Genomic DNA, 24580 nt, shown 5'->3' with positions numbered 1-24580 from the left:
ATCTGTCAGTGCTTCATTACTTTTTATTTTTATTTATTTTCATTGTTGAGTAATATTCCGTAATATGGATAGACCACCTTTTTATTTTTATTTATCTACTAGAGTCCTGGTGCACGAATTTGTGCACTGGTGGGGTCCCTTGGCCAGGCCTGTGGGGGTCAGGCTGAAACTGGCCGGGTGCATGGATTCGTCCAAGGCATGTCTGGCCCATCTCACCCAGTCCTGATGGGGGCCAGCCGGCCTGGGAGGGACCACAGGAGGTTGGCCAGCTGGAGAAGGACCATGGGAGGGCTCCAGGGCATGTCCGGCTGTCTCACCCTGTCCCCATTGGCTGGACCCAGCAGCAAGCTAACTTACCAGTTGGAGCGTCTGCCTCCTGGTGGTCAGTGCGCATCATAGCGACTGGTCAAACGGCAGAACAAATGGTCAGACACTTAGCATATATAGGATTAGTGGCCCGATGCATGGATTCATGCACATTGAAAGGAAATTAATTAGAAGAAGTATTTTAATATCACTATTTGCCCTTTCTCTATAATAGAAGTGTCAGAGATGAAAGAAAATTAGTAAAATGTATATGAAAATAATATATAAATTGGTTAATAAGTAAACAATAACAACAAAGACATGATATAAAAACAACAAAAACATATCAAAACAACATTGATAAAAACAATGACTGATAAAGTGATTAAACTTATTCTAGTATCTCTGTGTACACCACATTAAAAGTAAAAACACTTTCAGAGTGCTTGACTAATTTCCCTTGTGATGAAGTATTTACAGCTTTAACTGTAATATCACATGCTCTTTGAACTCGAGAGAAAGCAACATATAACTGACCATGACTGAAAACGGGTTCAGGTAGGAATATTCCTACTCTGCCTAGAGTTTGACCTTGTGATTTATTAATAGTCATTGCAAATGTTGCCATCATGGGAAACTATCTTTGAATTAATTTAAATGGGAGGCCAGTGTCAGAGGGGGTCAAATCAATTCTTGGAATCAGAACAACCTCTCCTTTCACAGATCCTGTTAATACTTCAGCTTTGATTATGTTAGGTTGCAGTCTTTTGATAATAAATCTAGTACCATTACAAAGACCCCATTTACTATTAAGATTTCTCAGTAGCATGATGATTGCACCTACTTTCAATTTTAATTTATGACACGGCATTCCCGAAGAAGTAACACTATTAAGAAATTCGATGGGAGCTTTATATGTATCGTGCATGTGTGAGTCAACGTTTATTTTTAAATTGCCAGTGTGCATCATATGTACCTGCCTATCGGTCAGACAGTCGGATGTATGTAAAGTCGGTCATATGTATAGTTGGTCACTTAGCCTTTTATATATATGAATTCCTTAGTTAATGGGCATTTGGATTGTTTCTACCTTTGACAATTATGACTAATAATGCTATAAACATTTATGTACAAATTTTTATTTTGGTATATGTTTTCATTTCTCTTGGTTATAGACTTAATAGTGGAATTGTTGGTAACTGTTTAACTCTTTGATACACTATCTCAAGTTTTTCAAAATGATTGCACCATTTTCCTTTCTCATAAGCAGTGTATAAGCATTCTGATTTTTCCATGTCCCTGCCAAAACTTATGTCTTTTTTATTATTACCATCCTAGTGGGTGTGAAGTGGTATCTCATTATGGTTTTGGTATTTTATTTTTCTGATGGCTAATGGTGTACATCTTTTCTGGTATATATATAGTTTTAGCGTTTAACATTTAGGTCTGTGAACTATTATAAATTAATTTATGTGTATGGTCTTAATTAAGAGTCCAGTTTTATTCTTCCGTATGTGGATATTCAGTTGTACCATTACCATTTGTTGAAAACACTATTCTTTTTCCACTGAATGGTCTTGGCACTACTGTCAAAAAAATCAGTTGACTGTAGTGTAAGCATTTATTTCTGGATCTTCATTCCCCATTGATCTGTATGCCCATCCTTATGCAATACCACATTGTCTTGATTACTGTAACTTTGTAGTAAGTTTTGAAGTTAGGAAGTGTGACTTTTCCAATTTTCTTCTTTTTCAAGATTGTTTCGGCTATTCTGGGCCTTTGCATTGCCACATGAATTTTAGGAATGGCTTGTCTTTTTCTGTAAAGAAGCCAACAGGTATTTTGATAGGTAGTGAATTGAATCTGTAAGTTACTTTGGGACATATTGTCTTTTTTTGTTGTTGATGTTAATCCTCACTGGAGGATATTTTTCCTTTGATTTTTAGGAAGAGTAGAAGAGAGAGGGAAAGACAGAAACATTGATGTGAGAGAAATACATCGATTGGTTGCCTCCTGCACAAGCCCCCGTTTATCATTTTACAACTTACTTTAAAACTTCCAATAGTGAGCTGTATAGAAAAATGTTTGAAACTCTTCAGTTAATCTTATTTACTATTAAAAGTAATGGTATACTCGAATAGGTTCATGCTGCTAAAATATAGCCCTGAGCAGTGCTATCCAATAGAACTTTCTGTGATTATAAAGATGAACTGTATCTGCACTGCTCATACCACAGCCACCAGCTGCCTGTGGCTTTGAGCACTTGAAATGAGGCTACAGTGACTGAAGAACAGAATTTTAAGTTTTATTTAGTTTTAATTAATGTGGCCAGTGGTCATTGTATTATATAATTATATAATTATAGTTGCTTTTAGATTTGAAAGTTGTGGAGGTTTACAGAAGCCTTGTTCAGAGGGGAACATTTTGCATTATTTCCTGAGGAGCATGAGGCAATCATTAGTGGTTATAGTAAGTTTCATCAACATAGAGGTCTCAGTAAATAGTCCTTTTTTTGTGCAGTATAACCTGCACCCAGCTGTCTTCTGATGGCCTACAAACAGAGCTTTTAGATAGAAACACATATGGTCCTTAGTTTGCTAGTTCTTTATTTTATAGCCAAAGCATCTTCAAAAGAATTTTTATTTACTTATTGATTTTAGAGAGAGAAAGAAAGAGGAAGGAAGAGAGAAAGAAAAAAAGTTTGGTGGTTCCACTTATTTATGCATTCATTGGTTGATTCTTGTATGTGCCCTGACTAGGGATTGAACCTGCAACCGTGGTGTATCGGTATGATGTTCAAACCAACTGAGCTACTCGGGGTGGGCACTAGTTCTTTTTATATGTATATCTCATCCTAATGTAAAAGGCTGGCTTACATGAGATTTTATACATACATTTCTCTAAAACCTGTATTTGAAATTCATGAATCGATATTGGTGTTTATCATATGAATCATTGCCTGTACAGCGTAAGCCAGGGAGTCTAGATTTTGTTGGTGGCTTGAATAACCTTGTACTTAGGCTCTGAAGGAGGCTCTGCCCTTGGCCATTTCATTTCTTATTTCTCCTGGGCACCCAAACATGATTGGAAAGGCTAACAGCCGCTTGCATATGACCTCTGCTTGTATTTGCAGCTCAAACCTTTATTTTTTAGCTATAGATTCCATATATCAAGCAATCAATCCACGGTATTTCTACACTCCTGGGAGTTGCATATGCTCCTCAAACTCAGATCAGCTTAAAACAGAAGTTATGTTTTCTCTGAAAACCCTTCCTCCTCCTCTTGCTTTGTTCTTTGTCTTAATTAATGATAACACTATCTCACTACCACAAATCTAGAAGACAAGCACCCACCTCCAGCACTTGAACTACCAGACTCTGAGTTCAGGCTCTTATCTCCTTCCTAGCCTCCTCACTAGCTTCCCTGCTTCTGCCTTATATCTACACGTTCTCACAACAGTTCCATATATTCTTTACAGAAATCAAATCTAGTCCTAAAATTGCATTTCAGTAGCTTCTGCTTGCCTTCAGGATAGAGCCCAAACTCATTGAAGCTGTGGGTCATTCCTTTGTGAGCTGACTGCTGCTGCATGTCTTACTGTCTCCAGGCACATCAGGCAATTTGAGGCCTTCATGCTTCTGGTTACATTGTTTGTTTCCTGGGCCTTGTGTTTACTGGCATTTCTCTCCTCTTTACATCTCTTGGTGCTGTGCTCTTTTGTGCCCTGGTCCACTTCCTGGTATTTAGTAGACACTATTCTGAGTGTTTGAAATCAGTGGGAGTCATTTTCATGCCTTAGAGCTCTTTGGTTTAAACTTTTCTGTCGATCTTTCTTTCTCCAGTTGAGTAGTAGTAAATTTACTGCCAGGTCTCATAACTATTTTATAAAGTACTAGGGGCCCAGTGCACGAATTCATGCACCTTGAAAGGAACTGTGGGCCGAGAAGCTGTGGTGGGCACAGGGGTGGGTCTCGGCCCCTCCTGTGCACCCCCGCCCAGCCCCTCCTGCCATGGCCCCTGGTCCCCTATCTGCCGGCAGCCTCGCTCCAGCCATTGCCGTTCCTATGCGCTGATGGCGCTGGCTCTGCTCACGTCCACTGATGGTACGGAGCTACTGGGGCTGGTTTTAGCAGCATGTGTGAGCAGGACCGGCACCGTCAGTGGGTGCGAGTGGTGGCTGCTGCCCTGATCGCCTCTCAGGAGCAGGGGGAGGTAGAGAAGCCCTCAGGGGTGATTGGGGCTAGCAGCTGCTGCTTGCACCTGCTGACGGCGCCAAGTGATTGGGAGTGGCGCCGGCTGCAGGTGCGAGCGGTGCTGGCGCTGGCAGCAGGTGTGAGTGCCGGGCGGGACCACGGCACGCGTGAGCAAAGAATTTTCAGTAACCACCAGAGACTCACCCTGATGACAGTGACCGGTGCCCCGCCTTGGTCTGGCACCCCCAGTCACCTGCTGCACCGTCCTGCCGTGGCCAATGCCAGCCATGATCTGTGCATGCCCCCTGGTGGTCAGTGCATGTCATAGCAATTGGTTGTTCTGCCGTTCGGTCTATTTGCATATTAGCCTTTTATTATATAGGATTAACAGTACCAGTGGCATAAGATATAGCCATGTCATATATGTGCTGTTAGGAAATTAAGCAGTCAGCTCCTTTATTGTCTAAAACGGGTCCTCAAACTACGGCCCGCAGGCCACATGCAAATACAAATATTGTATTTGTTCCCGTTTTGTTTTTTGTTTTTTTTACTTCAAAATAAGATATGTGCAGTGTGCATAGGAATTTGTTCATAGTTTTGTTTTTTTTTTTCTTGTTTTTTTTTATTATTATTATTTTTTCGCTTAAAGTATTACAAAGGGTATTACATAAGTGTCCTTTTTTCCCCCCCTGCCCTTGACAAACCCCTACCCTCCCTTACCCCCCCAGTGTCTTATGTCCATTAGTTATGCTTATATGCATGCATACAAGTCCTTCGGTTGATCTCTTACTCCCCTCCCTCCTGCCCCCCAACTCTCTCTGGCCTTCCCACTGCAGTTTGACAATCAGTTTGAGGCAGCTCTGCCTCTGTATCTATTATTGTTCAAAAGTTTGTAATGGTCTTTATTATCCATGAATGAGTGAGATCATGTGGTATTTTTCCTTCATTGACTGGCTTGTTTCACTTAGCATAATGCTCTCCAGTTCCATCCATGATGTTGCAAATGGTAGGAGTTCCTTCTTTTTAACAGCAGCATAGTATTCCATCGTGTAGATGTACCACAGTTTTCTAATCCATTCATCTACTGATGGGCACTTAGGCTGTTTCCAGATCTTAGCTATGGTGAATTGTGCTGCTAAGAACATCTGGGTGCATATATCCTTTCTGATTGGTGTTTCTGGTTTCTTGGGATATATTCCTAGAAGTGGGATCACAGGGTCAAATGGGAGTTCCATTTCCAATTTTTTGAGGAACCTCCATACTGCCTTCCATAGTGGCTGCACCAGTCTGCATTCCCACCAGCAGTGCACAAGTGTTCCTTTTTCTCCACATCCTCTCCAACACTTGTCGTTTGTTGATTTGTTGATGATGGCCATTCTGACAGGTGTGAGATGGTACCTCATTGTTGTTTTGATTTGCATCTCTCGGATGATTAGTGACTTTGAGCATGTTTTCATATGTCTCTTGGCTTTCTGAATGTCCTCTTTTGAAAGGTATCTATTTAGATCCTTTGCCCATTTTTTGATTGGATTGTTTATCTTCTTTTTGTTAAGTTGTATGAGTTCCCTATAAATTTTGGAGATTAAGCCCTTATCAGATATGACGTTGGCAAATATGTTTTCCCACGAGGTGGGTTTTCTTGTTCTTTTGTTGATGGTTTCTTTTGCTGTGCAGAAGCTTTTTATTTTGATGTAGTCCCATTTGTTCATTTTCTCTTTAGTTTCAACTGCCCTAGGAGCTGTATCAGTGAAGAAATTGTTTTGGCATATGTCTGAGATTTTGTTGCCTTTGTATTCTTCTAGAATTTTTATGGTTTCCTGTCGTACATTTAAGTCCTTTATCCATTTTGAGTTTATTCTTGTGTATGGTGTAAGTTGGTGGTCTAGTTTCATTTTCTTGCATATGTCTGTCCAATTTTCCCAACACCATTTATTGAAGAGACTATCTTGGCTCCATTGTATGTTCATGCCTCCTTTGTCAAAAATTAATTGAGCATATTGGTTCGGGCTAATTTCTGGACTCTCTATTCTATTCCACTGATCTATATGTCTGTTCTTGTGCCAGTACCAGGCAGTTTTGAGAACAGTGGCTTTGTAATACAGCTTGATATCTGGCATTGAGATCCCACCTACTTTGTTCTTTCTCAGGATCGTTGCAGCTATTCGGGGTCTTTTTTTATTCCAGATGAATTTTTGGAGAGTTCGTTCTAGATCTTTGAAGAAGGCCATTGGTATTTTAATGGGAAGTGCGTTGAATGTATAGATTGCTTTGGGTAGTATGGACATTTTAATGATGTTGATTCTACCAATCCAAGAACATGGTATGTTATTCCATCTGTTTATGTCTTCCTCTATCTCTTTTTTCAACGTCCTGTAGTTTTCTGAGTAGAGGTCTTTAACCTCTTTAGTTAAGTTTATTCCTAGGTATCTTAATTTTTTTGGTGCGATGGTAAATGGGATTGTTTTTCTGATCTCCCTTTCTGAAAGTTCACTATTGGTGTATAGAAATGCCTCAGATTTCTTGGGGTTAATTTTGTATCCTGCTACATTGCCAAATTCATGTATTAAGTCTAGTAGCTTTTTGATGGAGTCTCTAGGGTTTTGTATGTATAATATCATGTCATCTGCAAATAAGGACAGTTTTACATCTTCTTTTCCAATTTGGATGCCTTTTATTTCTTCTTCTTGCCTAATTGCAATGGCTAATACTTCCAGTACTATGTTGAACAGGAGTGGTGAGAGTGGGCATCCCTGTCTTGTTCCTGTTCTTAGGGGAAATGGTGTTAGTTTTTGTCCATTGAGTATGATGTTGGCTGTGGGCCTGTCATATATGGCTTTTATTATGTTGAGTTATGATCCTTCTATTCCCACCTTTCTGAGAGTTTTTATCAAAAATGGGTGTTGGATTTTGTCGAATGCTTTTTCTGCATCAATTGATATGACCATGTGGTTTTTTTCTTTCAATTTGTTTATGTGATGTATCACATTTATTGATTTACGGATGTTGTACCATCCTTGCATCTCTGGGATAAATCCTACTTGGTCATGGTGTATGATCCTTCTGATGTACTGCTGGATCCGATTTGCTAAGATTTTGTTGAGGATTTTGGCATCTATGTTCATGAGGGATATTGGCCTGTAATTCTCTTTCATTGTGATGTCTTTACCTGGTTTTGGTGTTAGGGTGATGCTGGCTTCATAGAATGAGCTTGGAAGCGTTCCTTCCTCTTGAATTTTTTGTAGTAGTCTGAGGAGGGTAGGTTTTAGTTCTTCCTTGAATGTTTGGTAGAACTCCCCTGTGAAGCCGTCTGGCCCTGGGCTTTTGTTTGCTGGAAGCTTTCTGATGACTGCTTCAATTTCTTCCATAGTTATTGGCCTATTGAGGTTTTTAGATTCTTCCTGATTGAGTTTTGGAATGTTGTATTTTTCTAGGAATTTGTCCATTTCCTCCAGGTTGTCTAGTTTGTTGGAGTAGAGTTGCCCGTAGTATTGTTTAACAATCATTTGTATTTCTGTGGGGTCTGTTGTTATTTCGCCTCTATCATTTCTGATTTGGTTTATTTGGGACCTCTCTCTTTGCTTCTTGGTGAGCCTGGCTAGGGGTTTGTCAATCTTGTTTATCCTTTCAAAGAACCAGCTCTTGGTTTCATTGATTTTCTGTATTGTTTTTTTGGTCTCTATTTCATTGATTTCTGCTCTGATCTTTATTATCTCCTTCCTTCTGCTCACTCTGGGGTTTTCTTGTTGCTCTCTTTCTAATTCTTTGAGTTGTAGAGTTAGATGATTGACTACCATTTTTTCTTGTTTTTTGAGATAGGCCTGTAGAGCTATAAACTTTCCTCTCAGGACTGCTTTCATTGTGTCCCAGAGGTTTTGGATTGTTGTGTTTTCATTGTCATTAGTGTCCAGGATGTTTTTAATTTCTTCTTTGATGTCATCGGTAACCCAATCAATATTTAATAACATGCTATTCAGCTTCCAAGTGTTTGAGTATTTTGGGTTGTTTTTATTGTAGTTTATTTCTAACATTATGCCATCGTGGTCTGCGAAGAAGCTTTTTATGATTTCAATCTTCTTGAATTTGTGGAGACTTTGCTTGTGACCCAATATGTGGTCTATTTTTGAATATGTCCCATGAGCACCTGAGAGGAATGTATATTCCATGGCTTTGGGGTGGAGTGTTCTGAAGATGTCAATTAAGTCCATCTGATCTAGTGAGTCATTTAGGATTGCTGTTTCTTTGCTGAGTTTTTGTCTAGCGGATTTATCCAGTGATGTCAGTGGTGTATTAAAGTCCCCTACTATGATTGTATTGTTGTCGATCTCTCCCCTGATATCTTCCAGAAGTTTTCTTATGTATGTGGGTGCTCCTGCATTGGGTGCATATATGTTTACCAGGGTTATATCTTCTTGTTGTATTGATCCCTTTAGTATTATGAAGTGGCCTTCCTTATCTCTGGTTATGGCCTTCACTTTGAGATGTATTTTGTCAGATATAAGTATTGCTACCCCAGCTTTCTTTTCCTTTCCATTTGCGTGAAAGATATTTTTCCATCCCTTCACTTTCAGTCTGTGTGAGTCCCTTCTAATGAGGTGGGTCTCTTGTAGACAGCAGATGTATGGGTCATGTTTTTTTATCCATTCAGCCACTCGATGTCTTTTGGTTGGAGCATTTAGTCCATTTACATTTAAAGTTATTATTGAAAGGTACTTGTTTGTAGCCATTACTTTTTGTGTGTGTGTGTGTGGCTGTTTTCTTTCTGAGCTTGATATTTCTTCTTTTTACACCAGTCCCTTTAGCATTTCTTGCATGGCTGGCTTGGTGGTGATAAACTCCCTTAGCCCTTTTTTGTCTGTGAAGCTTCTTATTTCCCCTTCAATTTTGAATGATAGCCTTGCTGGATAGAGTATTCTTGGATTCAGTCCTTTGCTTTGCATCACTTTGTAGATTTCCGTCCATTCTTTTCTGGCCTGATGTGTTTCTGTTGAGAAATCATTTGATAATCTAATGGGAGATCCCTTGTATGTTACTTTCCGTCTCTCTCTTGCAGCCTGTAAGATTCTCTCTTTATCCTGAACATTTGCCATGGTAATTATGATGTGTCTTGGTGTGGGTCTTTTCGGGTTCACCTTGTTTGGGACTCTCTGGGCTTGTGTGACTTTTTTCTTCCCCACCTCAGGGAAGTTTTCTGATATTATTTCTTCGAATAGGTTTTCTAATCCATGTTCATCTTTCTGTTGTTCTGGCACCCCTATTATTCGTATGTTGTTTCGTTTCATGTTGTCCCAAAGCTCCCTTAGGCTCTCCTCCTGTCTTTTAATTTTTTTCTCCATTTGCCGTACAGTTTGAGTGTGTTTTGCTTCCTTGTCTTCTAATTCACTAATTCGGTCCTCCGCTTCTCCCAGTCTACTGTTGATACTTTCAATGGAGTTTTTTATTGAAGCTATGTCACTCTTCATTTCTTCTTGGGACTTACTTAAGTTGTTGATTTTTTCATCTGTTTCTTCTAGCTTCTTGCATAAGTAGTTGAGTTTTTCATCTGTTTCTTCTTGCTTCTTGAACATCTGGTGCATGTACTCTAGGAACCTTATTCTGAATTCTTTTTCCGTCATGTTGCATATCTCTGTCTCACTTAGCTGCTTTTCTGGCGAGTCCTCCTTTTCATTCCTTTGGGGGTTTCTTTGCCTACCCATGTTTGATCTCGCTGACATATGTAGATGTTGAGATGTTCAGTGGCTGCTCCCTGGGTGGCAGGGGCTCCTTGGGTTGTGGTTGCTGCTCAGACGGTTGCGGTAGCAGCTGCTTTCCAGTTGGCAGCAGCTCCTCTGGTGGGTGTTTTTCACAGCTGTGTTGGCTCTTCTGGCTGGTGGGGGGAGGCTTCACGTACAGCTGCTGTTCCACAGACAGAGGGTGTGGTGATCAGGAGGCTGTGGTGATCAGGAGGCGGTCTGGGAAATGCTCCTCTCTTACCAGCACTGCATGGTCTGGGAAACGCTCCTCTCTTATGGGCACTGCATGGTCTGATCAGTTCCTCAGGATGCCCCCTTTAGTCTCAGTTCTCCGCAATCACAAAATCCAAACCTCAAATCTCCTGGCGCCAGCAAACCCTCGGAACTCCTTACCCTGGTCAGGGTCTGTGTCTGTCCCAAGAGACGCGGCCGTCTGCCATGCGGTCTCCCTCCGACCCTCTGGGCTCAGGTCTGGCAAACTTTCCTGCCCAGATCCCTGGTTTTTAACCTTTCCAGGGGAGGTCTGCCCTTCCCGGCTGCAAACCGTCTCACCAGCTGAGTAAATTTGCCAATTCGGGGTGGGTGTTATTAGTTTCAGCTGCTTACTCCGTTTGCTCCGGGACAAGACCTGGGACGCGACCTGGGACGCGTCTGCCTATATCGCCGCCATCTTGCTTCCCCCTCCATAGTTTTTTTTTAAACTATAGTCTGGCCCTCCAATGGTCTGAGGGACAGTGAACTGGCCCCCTGTTTAAAAAGTTTGAGGACCCCTGGTCTAAAATGTAGATCAGTTGGGAAGCAAGTCTGGTTTACTTACATCTTCACTAACTTTTAATTGGCTATGTTCCATATTCTAAAAAACAATGCAGTTTTAGAAACTAGGAAAGTCTAAAATTCCTGTCATTCTGTTGGAATTTGGGGAATACTTATAAAAACTTTTTTTTTTAACCTTGTTGTGCTCAAAAGATATTTGTCTCTCAATCCTGATTACCTAGCTTCTTAATTCCTCTGAACAATTCAATTATTAAAAATCCAAATCGAGATCTCACTGCTGAGGCCAGAATCTGCTAATTTAACACGAACTACTGTATTACTTACTGAGAACTTGATATCTGTATTTATTTTCTGTTGTTGCGTAATAAATCATCACACATTTAGCAGCTTAAACAGTACCCATTTATTGTCTCACAGTGTGTGGGTCAGAAATTAGGGCTGCACACTGTGGTTACTTACTCACTAGATAGAAATGAAGCTGATGGTGGAGGCTGCAGTTCTCATTTAGGGCTCAGAGCTCTCTTCCGAGACCACCTGTCATCGACAGAACTAATTTCTTGCATTAAAGTCCTTGCTATCCAGCCCTGGCCTGATAGCTTAGTTGGTTAGTGTCCCCATATACCAAAGTTGTGGGTTATTTCTCCGGTAAGGGTACATAAAAGAAGCAACCGCCGAAACCGGTTTGGCTCAGTGGATAGAGCGTCGGCCTGCGGACTGAAAGGTCCCAGGTTCGATTCTGGTCAAGGGCATGTACCTGGGTTGCGGGCACATCCCCAGTGGGAGATGTGCAGGAGGCAGCTGATCGATGTTTCTCTCTCATCGATGTTTCTAACTCTCTATCTCTCTCTCTTCATCTCTGTAAAAAATCAATAAAATATTTAAAAAAAAAAGAAGCAACCAATGAATGCATAAGTAAGTGGAACAACAAATTTACTTTCTTTTTCTCCCTCCCCTCCCTCCTTTCTCCCTTCCTCTCTCTATCATATCAATAAATACAATAAAAAAAATTTAACTCCTTGTTGTCCTTAGCTGTTGTCTGGGGCCCTTTCCCACTCCTAGAACCTACGTGCCATGTGGCCCTAATGAATGGGCAGTTCACACATGGGTGTTTGCTGTCATCCAGGCCAAGCTGGAGCACATCTCTTTGACTTCTGTCACCAGTCTGAGAAAACGCTCTATTTTTAAAAGGTTTATGTGGTTAGGTCAGGCTCACCCAGTGTAGCTGCCCTTTTGCCATATAACAGTATAATTATGAGAGTGATATGACATTCACAGGGTCTGGTCTACCCACACTCAGAAGAACAGGGAATTAATTATACAGGGCGAGGATCATTGGGGTTCATTTTAGAATTTTGCCTACCGCAAGCAGACACTGCACATTTAGGTTTGATTTACACAAAATTTGGAAATTCTCTTTTCATTAGAGAGGAATGCAATAAATCATTATGACTTTTCCCTCCCTAGCTGTGTGGCTGTACCTAGTGTTATAGCAAGCCTTTTGAGAGAGAGTATATATTAATTAATTAATTCTATCCTTAAGTAGAAATGCCAGATTATATATTTCCCAGGTTAACAGTTACCATCAAGAGGGGGACAAGGAGGGAGGAAGGGAGGGAGAAAGAGAGTGAGTTCTAGATGAGGTGGTGGACATGTGGAAGAAATAAAAAGAAATTAGTTTATATGAATGTCCCTAGAATACTACCTGAAGCGATTCAATTGGAACTCCTTTTCTTTTCATTTTGGTTAAATATTAATTGAATGAATGAATTTGTGTCAGTTGCCATTTAGGCTGTTAATAAAGGAAAGGACTTTTCCCCCTGCTAAATGTGAAGTTTACGTGTCCCTTTCTCTGCTTGAAAGAAATAGCAGCTGGACGGGAATCAGAACTCCCATTTGGCTGCCATGGCAATTCAGAGCCGATGATGCATGCATTTTGTTAGGGTTATTTAGGTTTCCCTCCCTTTTTTGATAGAGTAGATGTGTACCAGAGATACAGTATGAAGTCGATTAGAATGATAAAATAGTCTTAGTAATATTTATTTAAAGAAAAATATTTTGTGGTCTTTTTAAAATTGCAATTTTATGCTAGCCCTATTTGGGGTATTGATTAGTTGTGTTTTATGGGGGATAAAATAAATATAGGTCTTTGTGAAAAATATAAACAACTAGTTGGAATTTCACTTTCTAAATTTTTCATTCCAGTAGCTGAGGTGGTATATTTCTTGTTACCTGAGAACATGTTCCGAAACTTGTGCCTTGTATAAACTTTGGTCAATTAGTTTGTCAGTCTGCTTTTTACAGAACTACATACTACTTCCACTGTGAATATGGTTGAGGCAGTTGTAAAGGAGACTCTATGCATATAGATTGCTTAAATCTAAATGTAGATATTTCTATTTTTTTTCTTGGAAACATATACTTTATAAAGGTATAAAGTGGACATTAAAATAGCATAGTTGTATAGGCTTTTGCTTTTTAAAAACAGCCTTTTGAGGTATCATCCACTTACCATACAACTTACATGTTTAAAGTGTACAATGCTTTTTTTAGTATGTTCATGATGTTTTGTAACCTTCACATTAGAACATTTTTATCTCTCTTAAAGAAACCCTGTACCTATTAATAGCCACTCTGTTTCTCTCCTTTTTTCTCATAACGCCAGCCCTAAACAAGCACTGATTTATTCTGTCTCTATAAATTTGCCAATTCTGAACATCTATAATAATAAAAGCATAATATGCTAATTAGACTGGATGTCCGTCAGGATGAAGCCGGGGCTGTGAGGGAAGCCCGAGTCCCTAGTGCCAGAGGGAAGCCGGTGCTGGCAGCTGGGGGAAGGAAGGCCTTTCTTGCACGAATTTTGTGCATCAGGCCTCTAGTCCTATGTAATAAAGAGGAAATATGCAAATTGACCCTCACCCCTCACATAAGATGGCCGCCACAAAATGTCTGGCAGGGGAGGGCAGTTGTGGGCGACCAGGCTGGCAGGGGAGTGCAGTTGGGGGGAACCAGGCCTTCAGGGAGGGAGAGCAGTTGGGGGGGGGGACCAGGGCAGTTGGGGCGACCAGGCCAGCAGGGGAGGGCAGTTGAGGGCGATTGGGCCGGCAGGGGAGCAGTTAGGCGTCAATCAGGTTGGCAGGAGAGCGGTTAGGGAGTGATCAGGCTGGCAGGCAGAAGTGGTTAGGGGCAATCAGACAGGCAGGCAGGGGAGCGGTTAGGAGCCAGCAGTCCTGGATTGTGAGAGGGCTGCCTGACTGCCCGTTTAGGCCCGATCCCGGTGGGCAGTTGGACATCCTCTGAGTGGTCTCATATTGGCGAAGGTGAAGGCTGGGCTGAGGGACCCCCCCTCCCACCCCCCAGTGCACAAATTTCGTGCACCGGGCCTCTAGACTCAATATAAAATGGAATCATATAATGTGGTCTTTTATGACTGGCATTTTCACTTAGCATGTTTTCAAGGGTGATCCATGTTGTAGCATGGATCAGTACTTCATTCCTTTTTATTGCTGAATAATAATGCATTGCAAGGATATACTACTTTTATTTATCAGTTGTTGCATATTTGGGTTGTTTCTGCTTTATGTCTGTTATGAATAATGTTGCTATGAATATTTTTGCACAACATTTTGTGGGGACATAAGGGGTAGCAAAAGTAGGTTTACAGTTGTTTGTAACAAAAAAGACATTACTAAAAGATGAATCATAAGTAAGGATACAAGATAATAAGACAAATAATACAATAATAAATAATAGTACAGTAATAAACTGTGTTTCGCATACTCACAACTATAAACCTACTTTTGCCCACAATGTATGTTTTCACTTCTTTTGGGTATATACCTATAAATCAGTGGTTCTCAACCTTGGCTGCACATTAGAATCACCTGGGAATCCTTTTAAAATCCTGATTTCTGGGCCTCATCCTCCGGAAATTCTGTTTCTTTGTTACTAATGTTATGGCCCCAGCCCATAACATAGAAACAGAATTTCCCGAGGATGAGGCCCAGAAATCAGGATTTTAAAAGGATTCCCAGGTGATTCTAAAGTGCAGCCAATGTTGAGAACCACTGCTATAAATGGAATTGGGTCATAATGGTAACTTGAAATTCATACTTTTTAGGAGCTGCAAGATATTCCAAAAGAGTAATGTCACATTACACCTTGCTATGACATATGAGGGTTCCAATTTCTTCATCCTTGACAGTGGTGTCTCATCACTGATTTCCATTTCCCTAATGACTAATGATATTGAACATCTTTTCATGTGCTTATTGGTCATTTGTATATTTTCTTTGGGGAAACGTCTATTTTAGTCTTTTTAAAAATTTTAAATTGGTTTGTTTTTTTATTGTTGTAAGAGTTCTTTTTATATTCTAGATACAAGTTCCTTATTGTATGATTTGCAGATATTTTCTTCCATTCTGTGGTCTGCCTTTCTTCTTTTTAAAAAATTTTTTATTGATTTCAGAGAGGAAGGGAGATGGAGAGAGAAATAGTAACATCATTGATGAGAGAGAGTCATTGATTGGCTGCCCCCCACTGGGGATCAAGCCTGAAAACTGGGCATGTGCCCTGACTGGGAATTGAACCATGACCTCCTAGTTCATAGGTTGACACTCACCCAATGAGCCGCACAGTCCAGGTTGTCTTTCTTTCTTGATGATGCCCTTTGAAGCACAGAAGTTCATAATTTTGATCAAATCTAGGTTTGTCTCTTTATTTTTAATTTTTATATATTTTAATATATCTTTATTGATGTCAGAGAGGAAGGCAGAGGGAGGGAGAAATAAAAACATCAATGATGAGAGAGAATCATTGATCCTCTGCTGCTTGCATGCCCCCTACTGGGGATCAAGCCCGAAACCCAGGCATGTTCCCTGAACAGGAATCGAACCATGACCTCCAGGTTCATGGATCATCCTTCAACCACTGAGCCAAGCTGGCTGGACTAGATTATATCTTTTAAATTGCTCATGCTTTTGGTGTCATATCTAACAAACATTGTCTAACCCAGTGGTCGGTAAACTGCGGCTCGCGAGCCACACGCGGCTCTTTGGCCCCTTGAGCGTGGCTCTTCCACAAAATACCGACTTCTGCGCATGGGCCACGAAGTTTCAATGGCACTGTACGTGCACGCCCGCACGTGGTATTTTGTGGAAGAGCCACACTCAAGGGGCCAAAGAGCCGCATGTGGCTTGCGAGCCACAGTTCGCTGACCACTGGTCTAACTTACAAAGTGATGAAAGTTTACTTATGTGGTTTTTTTTCCTGCAAGGTTTATAGTTTCTATTCCTTTATTTAGGTCTTGAACTAATTTTTGAATCAGTATGTTTGTGTGCTCAGTTGGTTGGAGCATCGACCTGATGAGCCAAGTTTGCAGGTGTAAGCCAGTGAATGCGTGGATGGGTGGAGCAAGAGGTCGATGTTTGTTTCTCTCTCCCCCACCCCCACACCCCTTCCTCCCTCCCTCTCTCTCTCTATGTATCTCTCTCTCTCCCTCCCCCTCTCCCCCCCTTCTTTCTCAAGTCAATACATATATTTAAAAAACACAATTCAATGGTTTAAAGTGTGTGTGTGTGTGTGTGTGTGTATGTGAAGTAGGGTTACAATTTTAGTTTTTTGCAAACTGATACGCATTTTTCCCAGTACAGTTGAAAAGACTAGTCTTTCGCCATTTAATTGTGTTGGCACCTTTGTAAAAAAATATTTGTGGGTTTTCCTCCTATGATGTCTTAAATGCTTTTAGTAATTCTTACGTAAGATAACTTCTTAAAAAGATTGATTAAATATATTTTATGAGTACGTACTTGGTAAGATAACCTGTCACCTCTTGATTTTTAAACGGTTGAGATTTAATCAGGCTTTGAGTATTATAGAAGCTCCCAGAAAACCACTTTGAAGAAGCCAGCCTTAAAGATGGTGTGGCATTGTTCTCTCTTGCATACATATTCCCTAATACAAATTTACTTGTGTTTCTCCTGTGTGGTAGGCAGTAACAAGGATGGTTAGGATGAACAAAAATCGGTGATTGGGTTTATAACACTTGACAGTTACATTGTATTGAATCTTACTATGATGAATTGAGTGATTTGAGAGTTGACGATAATGGATGTGAAGAAGATTAGTAGGAGAAGCCTTGGAAAAAATAATCATCACTGGTGTGACCAGGTGTCTCCGATTTCTGAGGCCAAGCTTTTCCTTTGGTATCGGTGGATCTGAAGAGGCTAGAGTAGTGCTATCCAGAAGTATAGTGTGAGCTTCCAGAGTATTCTAGTATCCACATTAACAAAAGTATCAGGTGAATTAAAATTTAATAAGATATTCCATTATATCTAAAACATTATTTTTAACTTATAATACATATAAAATTATTAATAATTTTGCATTTTTTCTTAGAAATTCAGTACACATTTTACACGTAGAGCATATCTCAATTGGGACTAGCCACATTTCAGTTGCTCAGTACCCACGTGTGGCCAGTGGCTTCTGTGTTGGACAGCACAGTTCTAGATGTTTTGATAACCAGTTGAAATATTGCATCAACATTACTCAACTTCCTGTGCACTTCAAAGTACCCTGACTCATCCCTTTGACTTGATACATGTGGCTTTGGGGGAGCTTTTTCCTGACTGTTCATTGTAGCCCTCACTGGTGGGATAAGTGCCTGCTCGCTGAGACAAGATGGTCTGGGAATTTTGTTAAGCGACATGGGCAACTCACTAAATGGATAAAGAATACTATTACTTTGTTAATCCTCTCATGAGGATATTTTTTCCATTGCTTTTCAGAGAGGGGGAAGGGTAGGAGGGAGGGAGATTCTAGAGAGGAAGGGAGAGGAAGAAAGAGATAGAAACATCAAAGATGTGAGAGAATCATTGATTGGCTGCCTTCTGCATGCCCCCTACTTGGGATCTAGCTCACAACCTGGCATGTGCCCTGACCGGAATGGAACCGTGACCTCCTGGTTCATAGGTTGATTCTCAACCACTGAGCCAAATAGGCCAGGTTATTTTAGTCACCTTTTTGTGAGCTATCCAGGATATCTAATCATACTCCTACTATTTCTGTGGGAAAAGAAACTCTGATTTTAAAATAATGGAAAATAAGCCCCTTTATAAGTGCAGGACTACTTTCACATGTCTTTTTATAATCTCTGTGGGATGTGTTTGTATATCATAGGGAAGCACTCTTTTATTTCACTTATATTTTATAATATTGTCATGAATTAAAAAGTATTAAAGCTCTGGGTGAAAATGTGCCTGCAAGAATATGCCTTGGCTATTAAGGATAGTCTTTCCTCCTGGCCTGTATGTTGAAACATCACTTGAATTCAGTTAAAATGGATGCAGTGATGTTACTTATCATTTCTTTTTAGTGTATGACAAGTTCTATTTTTTTCCATATTAAGAAACTTTCAAGAATATCCACAATGCAAGATTTACTTCTAAATAAGTACGAATTTTCCTTCTGCTGTTTCAGGCCGGAGCCTCAACAGAAAGCTCCCTTAGTTCCTCCACCACCACCTCCACCACCACCGCCACCTTTGCCAGACCCCACGCCCCCAGAGCCAGAGGAGGAGATCCTGGGTTCAGACGATGAGGAGCAGGAGGACCCCGCAGACTACTGCAAAGGTGCTGTGCTGCCTTCCCCTGAGCCATCACGTAATTTGTTTTGGGGAATGGACAAGGGGGGTTAATGATGCAGATTGTTTGGTCTTTATTAAATTAGCCTCTTAGTGTCATTATTGTTTTAAATTCTTAGATCATTAAATATAGGATGATCCCAGAAAATGTAAGCAATAGCAGAAGGAAAATTGTAAGAGATAGAAAATATACATAATATGTACATGCATAATCTGGGTATGTTCAAGAGGATTGGAAGGTGATCATAGAATTAAAGCTGGACAATCCGATATAATAAAGAGCTAATATACAAATGGTCGTCACGCCCTCATGCCATCACACCGTAATGGCTCAGACACTCAACACTGGGGAGAGAGGAATGGAGACCAGCCAGGCACAAATGAGCTCATGAGAGAGGAATGGAGACCAGCCAGACTGCGGCCTGGGAGAGGGATAAGCCACCCGCTCCGGGGTCTCAGGCGCCAGCAGCTGTGTCTGCACCTGTGGCCCAGGAGAGGGACAAGCCACCTTCCCCGCAGTCCCGGGCACCAACGGCTGTGCCTGTGCTTGCGGCCCAGGAGAGGGACAAGCCGTCTGCCCTGTGGTCCCTGGCTCCTGTGGCTGTGGCCCGGGTGAAGCTGGCCCGGGACCTGAGTGCCTGCAGCCGGCCAGAGGGAGGGAAGCCCATGTCCCGGGTGCCTGCGACTGGCCGGAAGAGGGAATCCTGGGTCCCAGGTGCGGGGCGAGGCAGAGGCGGTTAGGGTCGATCAGGCCAGCAGGGGAGCAGTTAGGGGCAATCAGGCAAGCAGGCAGAGGTGGTTAGGGGCAATCAGGAAGGTGAGCGGTTAGGAGCCAGCGGTCCCGGATTGCTAGAGGCAGTTGGACATCCCCGAGGGGTCCTGGATTGGAGAGGGTGCAGGCCGGGCTCAGGGGACCACGCCCCCTCCCATGCACGATTTTCGTGCACCAGGTCTCTAGTTAAGTATAAATGCATAGTACTCATCCAAGAAGAACTTAGAAAGTAGAAGGTATCAGGCTCCTGAGGGGAGCCAATGTAATTATTGTTTACTGCATTTGGCTTTAACTTTTCTGGCTGCTAAGACTAACAAGGAACTGCTCCTTTGTCTGTATAACATTGAATTACATAGTATTCATTGTCTGTGGAAAGAAAGCCTGCCTATTTGTTTATACAAACAGACTGTTTCCTGGCATTGTACTTAATGAAAAAGACTTTCTGTAGGTTCTGCTATTATGTGACATAGTGGGTTATGTTTTCAGCTATGTTTTCACAGAAGACATAGAAATTATTCTGTTGAAGTGCTCTTGTAGTGAGGATTCATAAAGACCAAGAGCATATAGTTAAACTCCTACAAGGCAAGCATGTTGTGTGGCAAAAATTGAGAACAGTATGATCCAGACTCAATACTCTGTGTAGACAGGACTCTAAGAGTCCATGAGGAAGGAAAGTGGATGTGTCTAGTCAGCTGCCTCTTTGTTATTTAACTACTTCTTTGGACTTTAATTTGCTCTAATAGAAAATTATCTGGAATTATGAGGTTCTAAACAGTCGAGACATTTATTTACCACAGATTAAGGAAAATGAAGTCATATTCTGTACAGCATAAGATAAGTTGGCAGGAGATGCACACATTCAAACCATAAAGCACTAATGAATCTTTGACTCTCTAATATCTTAGTATGAATTTATTTAGTGATTCCAGGCCATTTGTGTGTTGGTTAAGGAACAATTACTTTTTAGATACCTGTTAAGAGGGAGAGAAAGTAATCTTCCACTCAACCTCATTGTCCCATAGGTGTGGGTTTCTATACACAGAACCAATGTTGTCCTTAGAAAAGCGATGGCAGATCTTTAGCATTTGTATGAGTAGTGATTATGACCTTAAAGGTCTATACCATCTAAAATGGAAAAGAAGGTATTGAGATGAAAAGATGTTTTCCATCCTCCCTGTTAATCTGCATTTCTTGGTTCCGAAATTAAGTTGTTTGAAGACAGTTGTCTTTTGATTATGCTGCTTATGCAAAGCATTAGGGTGGCCTGTTGTAACTGTTTGTTATCTTAAGCACAAAGGCTTTACCATGTTGGAATGAGCACTGTTTGCTTCACAACCTGGTGGGAGATGGGTCAGGAGATGTAACTAGTACTCTCACCCTTTACCACCTCTGCAAATCAGCCCTGTGGATACTCCAGACCGAAATACAGGGCTCTGAATGAAGGATTCCACAATCAGGCTGATTCTAGGTAACACTCACTGAACTGTAAACATCTTGAGAGTATTAAAGTCAGCCTCAGTAAGGCATGTTAGAGATGGTAAGGATCTCTTCTTACACCGTCTCTCTCACACACTCACACTTCTCCCTAATTTTGTGACTAACTTGTCCCTCTAGTCAACATTACAGTCAACAGATGCCATTCTCTGAATTTTGTGGTTTCTATCCTCCTATATAATAAAAGGGTAATATGCAAATTGACTGAATGGCAGAATGACCAGTCGCTATGATGCACACTGACCACCAGGGGGAAGATGCTCAATGCAGGAGCTTTCCCTTGGTGGTCAATGTGCTCCCACAGGGGGAGCGCCACTCAGCCAGAAGCCCAGAAGCTGGGCTCATGGCTTGCAAGTGCGGTGGCGGGAGCCTCTCCCACCTCTGCGGCAATGCTAAGGATGTCTGACTGATGGCTTAGGCCCACTTCCTGGGCCTAAGCCGTCAGTTGGACATCCCCTGAGGGCTCCTGGATTGTGAGAGGGTGCAGGCCAGGCTGAGGACCCGACCCCCCCCCCCCCCCCCCCCCAAGTGCACAAATCTCATGCAGCGGGCCTCTAGTGACCATTACGACTAGTCGACCAGTTGCTATGATGTGCACTGACCACCAAGGGGCAGGTGCTCAATGCAGGAGCTACCCCCTAATGGTCAGTGGGCTCCCACAGCCAGCCTCCTGCGGCTGGCCAACCTCCCAAGGTACCTCCCCCCGGCTGGCCTGCCAACCTCCTGCAGTCCCTCCCCCCAGCTGGTGGCCAACCTTCCACAGTCCCTCCTCCTGGCTGGCCAGCCACCCCACACGGCCCGATCGCCTGCCAGGCCGGGAACCCCCTCACCCGTGCACGAATTCGTGCACTGAGCCTCTAGTACAGTGGTTCTCAACCTTCCTAATGCCACAACCCTCATGTTGTGGTGACCCCCAACCATAAAATTATTTTCGTTGCTACTTCATAACTGTAATTTTGCTACTGTTATGAATCGTAATGTAAATATCTGATATGCAGGATGTATTTTCATTGTTACAAATTGAACATAATTAAAGCATGGTGATTAATCACAAAAACAATATGTAATTACATATGTGTTTTCCGATGGTCTTAGGTGACCCCTATGAAAGGGTCGTTCGACCCCCAAAGGGTTGAGACCCACAGGTTGAGAACCACTGCTCTAGTACATATATAAAAGGCTAATATGCTAAGTGTCCAACCATCCGACTGGTCACTATGACGCGCACTGACCACCAGGGGGCAGACGCTCAACACAGGAACTGCCGAGCTGCAGTTTCTTGGCAGCGGCGGTTATGAGGTAACGCACGCCAGAACCAGAGAGGAAGGAACCCGGTTTCTCACAGGGCCGCGTGATTCCACCTTCTGCTGTGGGTTATGTTGTTGCTGGGGCACTGTCAGTGCTGAATCTGGTTTACTACACACTTCCATTTGCGTTTCACACCCTGTATGACAGCAACTTTGCAGAGTGCCCTCTCGCACTCTGAGACCCCTCGGGGGATGTCAGAGAGCCGGTTTCGGCCCGATCCTTGTAGACCAGGCTGAGGGACCCTACCTGCCAGAGGGTTCCCGCTCACTCCGCAGAGGCCCTTCGAGTGGCCGGCCAGGGAGAAACCTCGGGAGGTTGGCTCCAGGGCATGTCCAGCCTGTCTCACCCAGTCCTGCCCCACTGGCCACCTTCTAATGAATTTTCTTTCAATGTGCATGAATCTATGCACCGGGTCACTAGTAAATCATAATAGTTTGTCTAAGATAATGAACATAAATGCATTCAAGGAGTCCATGGAATTGGGAATGTCTGATTCAGGAACTGTGGCCATCTTCCTCCTCCCCAATAGAATAGGTAACTTCCCCACCTGAAACCAGTTGAGTTTAAGTTACCAACATGATGCTCTGTCACTCCTGAGTACTTCAGTATATTTTGCCTACAATCAAGTACATTTCTCCTTTGTAATCACAATACAACCATCAAGATCAGGAAGTTAGCATTGATATATTTCTACCATTTAATCCTCAGACTCTATTTAGGTTTTGCCAGTTGCCCAATATTGTCCTTGATATGAAACAGAACCTTTGGAAAGTCTTGTTACATTTTTGTTTGTTTGTTTCTTTAATCAGTTCCTAAGTCTTTTCTTGACTGTCACAACTGACATTTTTGAACATTGTAGGCCAAGTTATCATTTTGTATAATGTTTCTCAGTTTGGTATATAAAAAACTCTTTTCAGGTAGTGTATGGTTTTGATGTATACTATTACAGTTGATGTCAGTCGCTTGTTTAAGATGGTGTCTGCTGGATAGCTCCATCCCAAAGTTATCCTTTCCCTGGTAATTAATGAGAATTTTGCTGGGAGTTACTTTGAAACTATGTAAATATCCTCTCACCAACAAGTTTACTTCCTTCTTCCTCTTCTTTCTCTCCCTCTATCCAAGTGGTTCTCAACCTGTGGGTCGCAACCCCTTTGGGGGTCGAACGACCCTTTCAAAGGGGTGGCCTAAGACCATCGGAAAACACATATATAAATACATATTGTTTTTGTGATTAATCACTATGCTTTAATTATGTTCAATTTGTAACAATGAAATTGGGGGTCGCAACAACATGAGGAACTGTATTAAAGGGTTGCGGCATTAGGAAGGTTGAGAACCACTGCTCTATCCCATCCTTCTGGTCTATCTTTCTGTCTTTCTGTCTATCTCAGATGGACTCTTTCATGGATTGCCTGCCCCCCCCCCCCCCTTCTCCCACTGAGTTATAATTCATTATTTTCCTTACTTGGCTTGATGTTTAGATTTCCCCCAATTTGGTCATTAGGAATCCCTTCAAGTTGGTTCTATGTCTGTTCTTTGAACACTTTATTACTTTTAAATACAATCTTGAATTTTCCCAACTCCAGCCCTGGAATCAGCTCTTTTCCCAAAGAACCCCTTTTAGTAGAGAATAATATTTAGTATGATACTAAATGCAAAGCATTAGGGTGACCTGTGGGAACTGTTTGTTATCTTAAGCACAAATTACATGTGATTATTACTGTTGGGGTGTCATTGCTTCCAGATCGCTCAGGGTGAGGGATACACATACACACACCCTTTATGTTTATATGTATTTCTCTATAGTTATTTCTATTTTTATTTATGTATATATTAAAATCCATGAGCTTAATCTGATATCTCTAATTCTACTCTAATACCAGAGGATTCAGCCCAGTTTTCTCCCTTTCAGTATTTGTAGTTTCTTTGACAGTAAGTGACTAGGCGCTCATTTTCCTCATTATGTTTACTGATTGGATTAGTTTCTTTGTATATAATGAGCCACCTGTTGCTGCCACCGCCATGTTGGGCATCTTCCCCCTTTCCTCCTCACCAAGCAGTGCTCAGACATACTTTGTTGCTTGGCCTTGTTTAATGGCTGTAGACTGAATTGTTGAGGAAGGGGGAAAGAGCGGGATGGCTTTCACAGTTTAGGGGTGTGTTTTACTTGTCTCTTGAGGTGTCTTACCTGTCACTTTATCTGGTTTCCTTGACCTCATTTCTGGAGAACCTTTGCCCCACCAGCCACTTCTCAGTACTCCCAAAGTAGAAAACAACAAAACACATCATATATTTTTTTAAAATATGTTTTTATTGATTTCAGAGAGGAAAGGAGAGGGATAGAGAGGTAGAAACATCAATG

General features: G+C 41.8%; 1 protein-coding gene across 6 annotated transcripts in view; it reads left to right on the top strand.

Annotated features, from left to right (window-relative positions):
• Positions 1-24580, top strand: part of SRPK2 (SRSF protein kinase 2) — a 227159-nt gene that overhangs the window by 131342 nt on the left and 71237 nt on the right. For all 6 annotated transcript variants that reach the window (XM_070424611.1, XM_070424616.1, XM_070424612.1 and 3 more), the window contains one exon: positions 18482-18633. In XM_070424611.1, coding sequence (XP_070280712.1) covers positions 18482-18633 — 152 coding nt within the window. The remainder of the gene's footprint in view (positions 1-18481; positions 18634-24580) is intronic.

This window comes from Myotis yumanensis, unplaced genomic scaffold (assembly GCF_028538775.1).
Source record: "Myotis yumanensis isolate MYYU_CA2020_CCGP unplaced genomic scaffold, mMyoYum1.0.hap1 SCAF_9, whole genome shotgun sequence".
Taxonomy (NCBI): domain Eukaryota; kingdom Metazoa; phylum Chordata; class Mammalia; order Chiroptera; family Vespertilionidae; genus Myotis; species Myotis yumanensis.
This window is presented reverse-complemented; position numbering and strand designations above follow the sequence as displayed.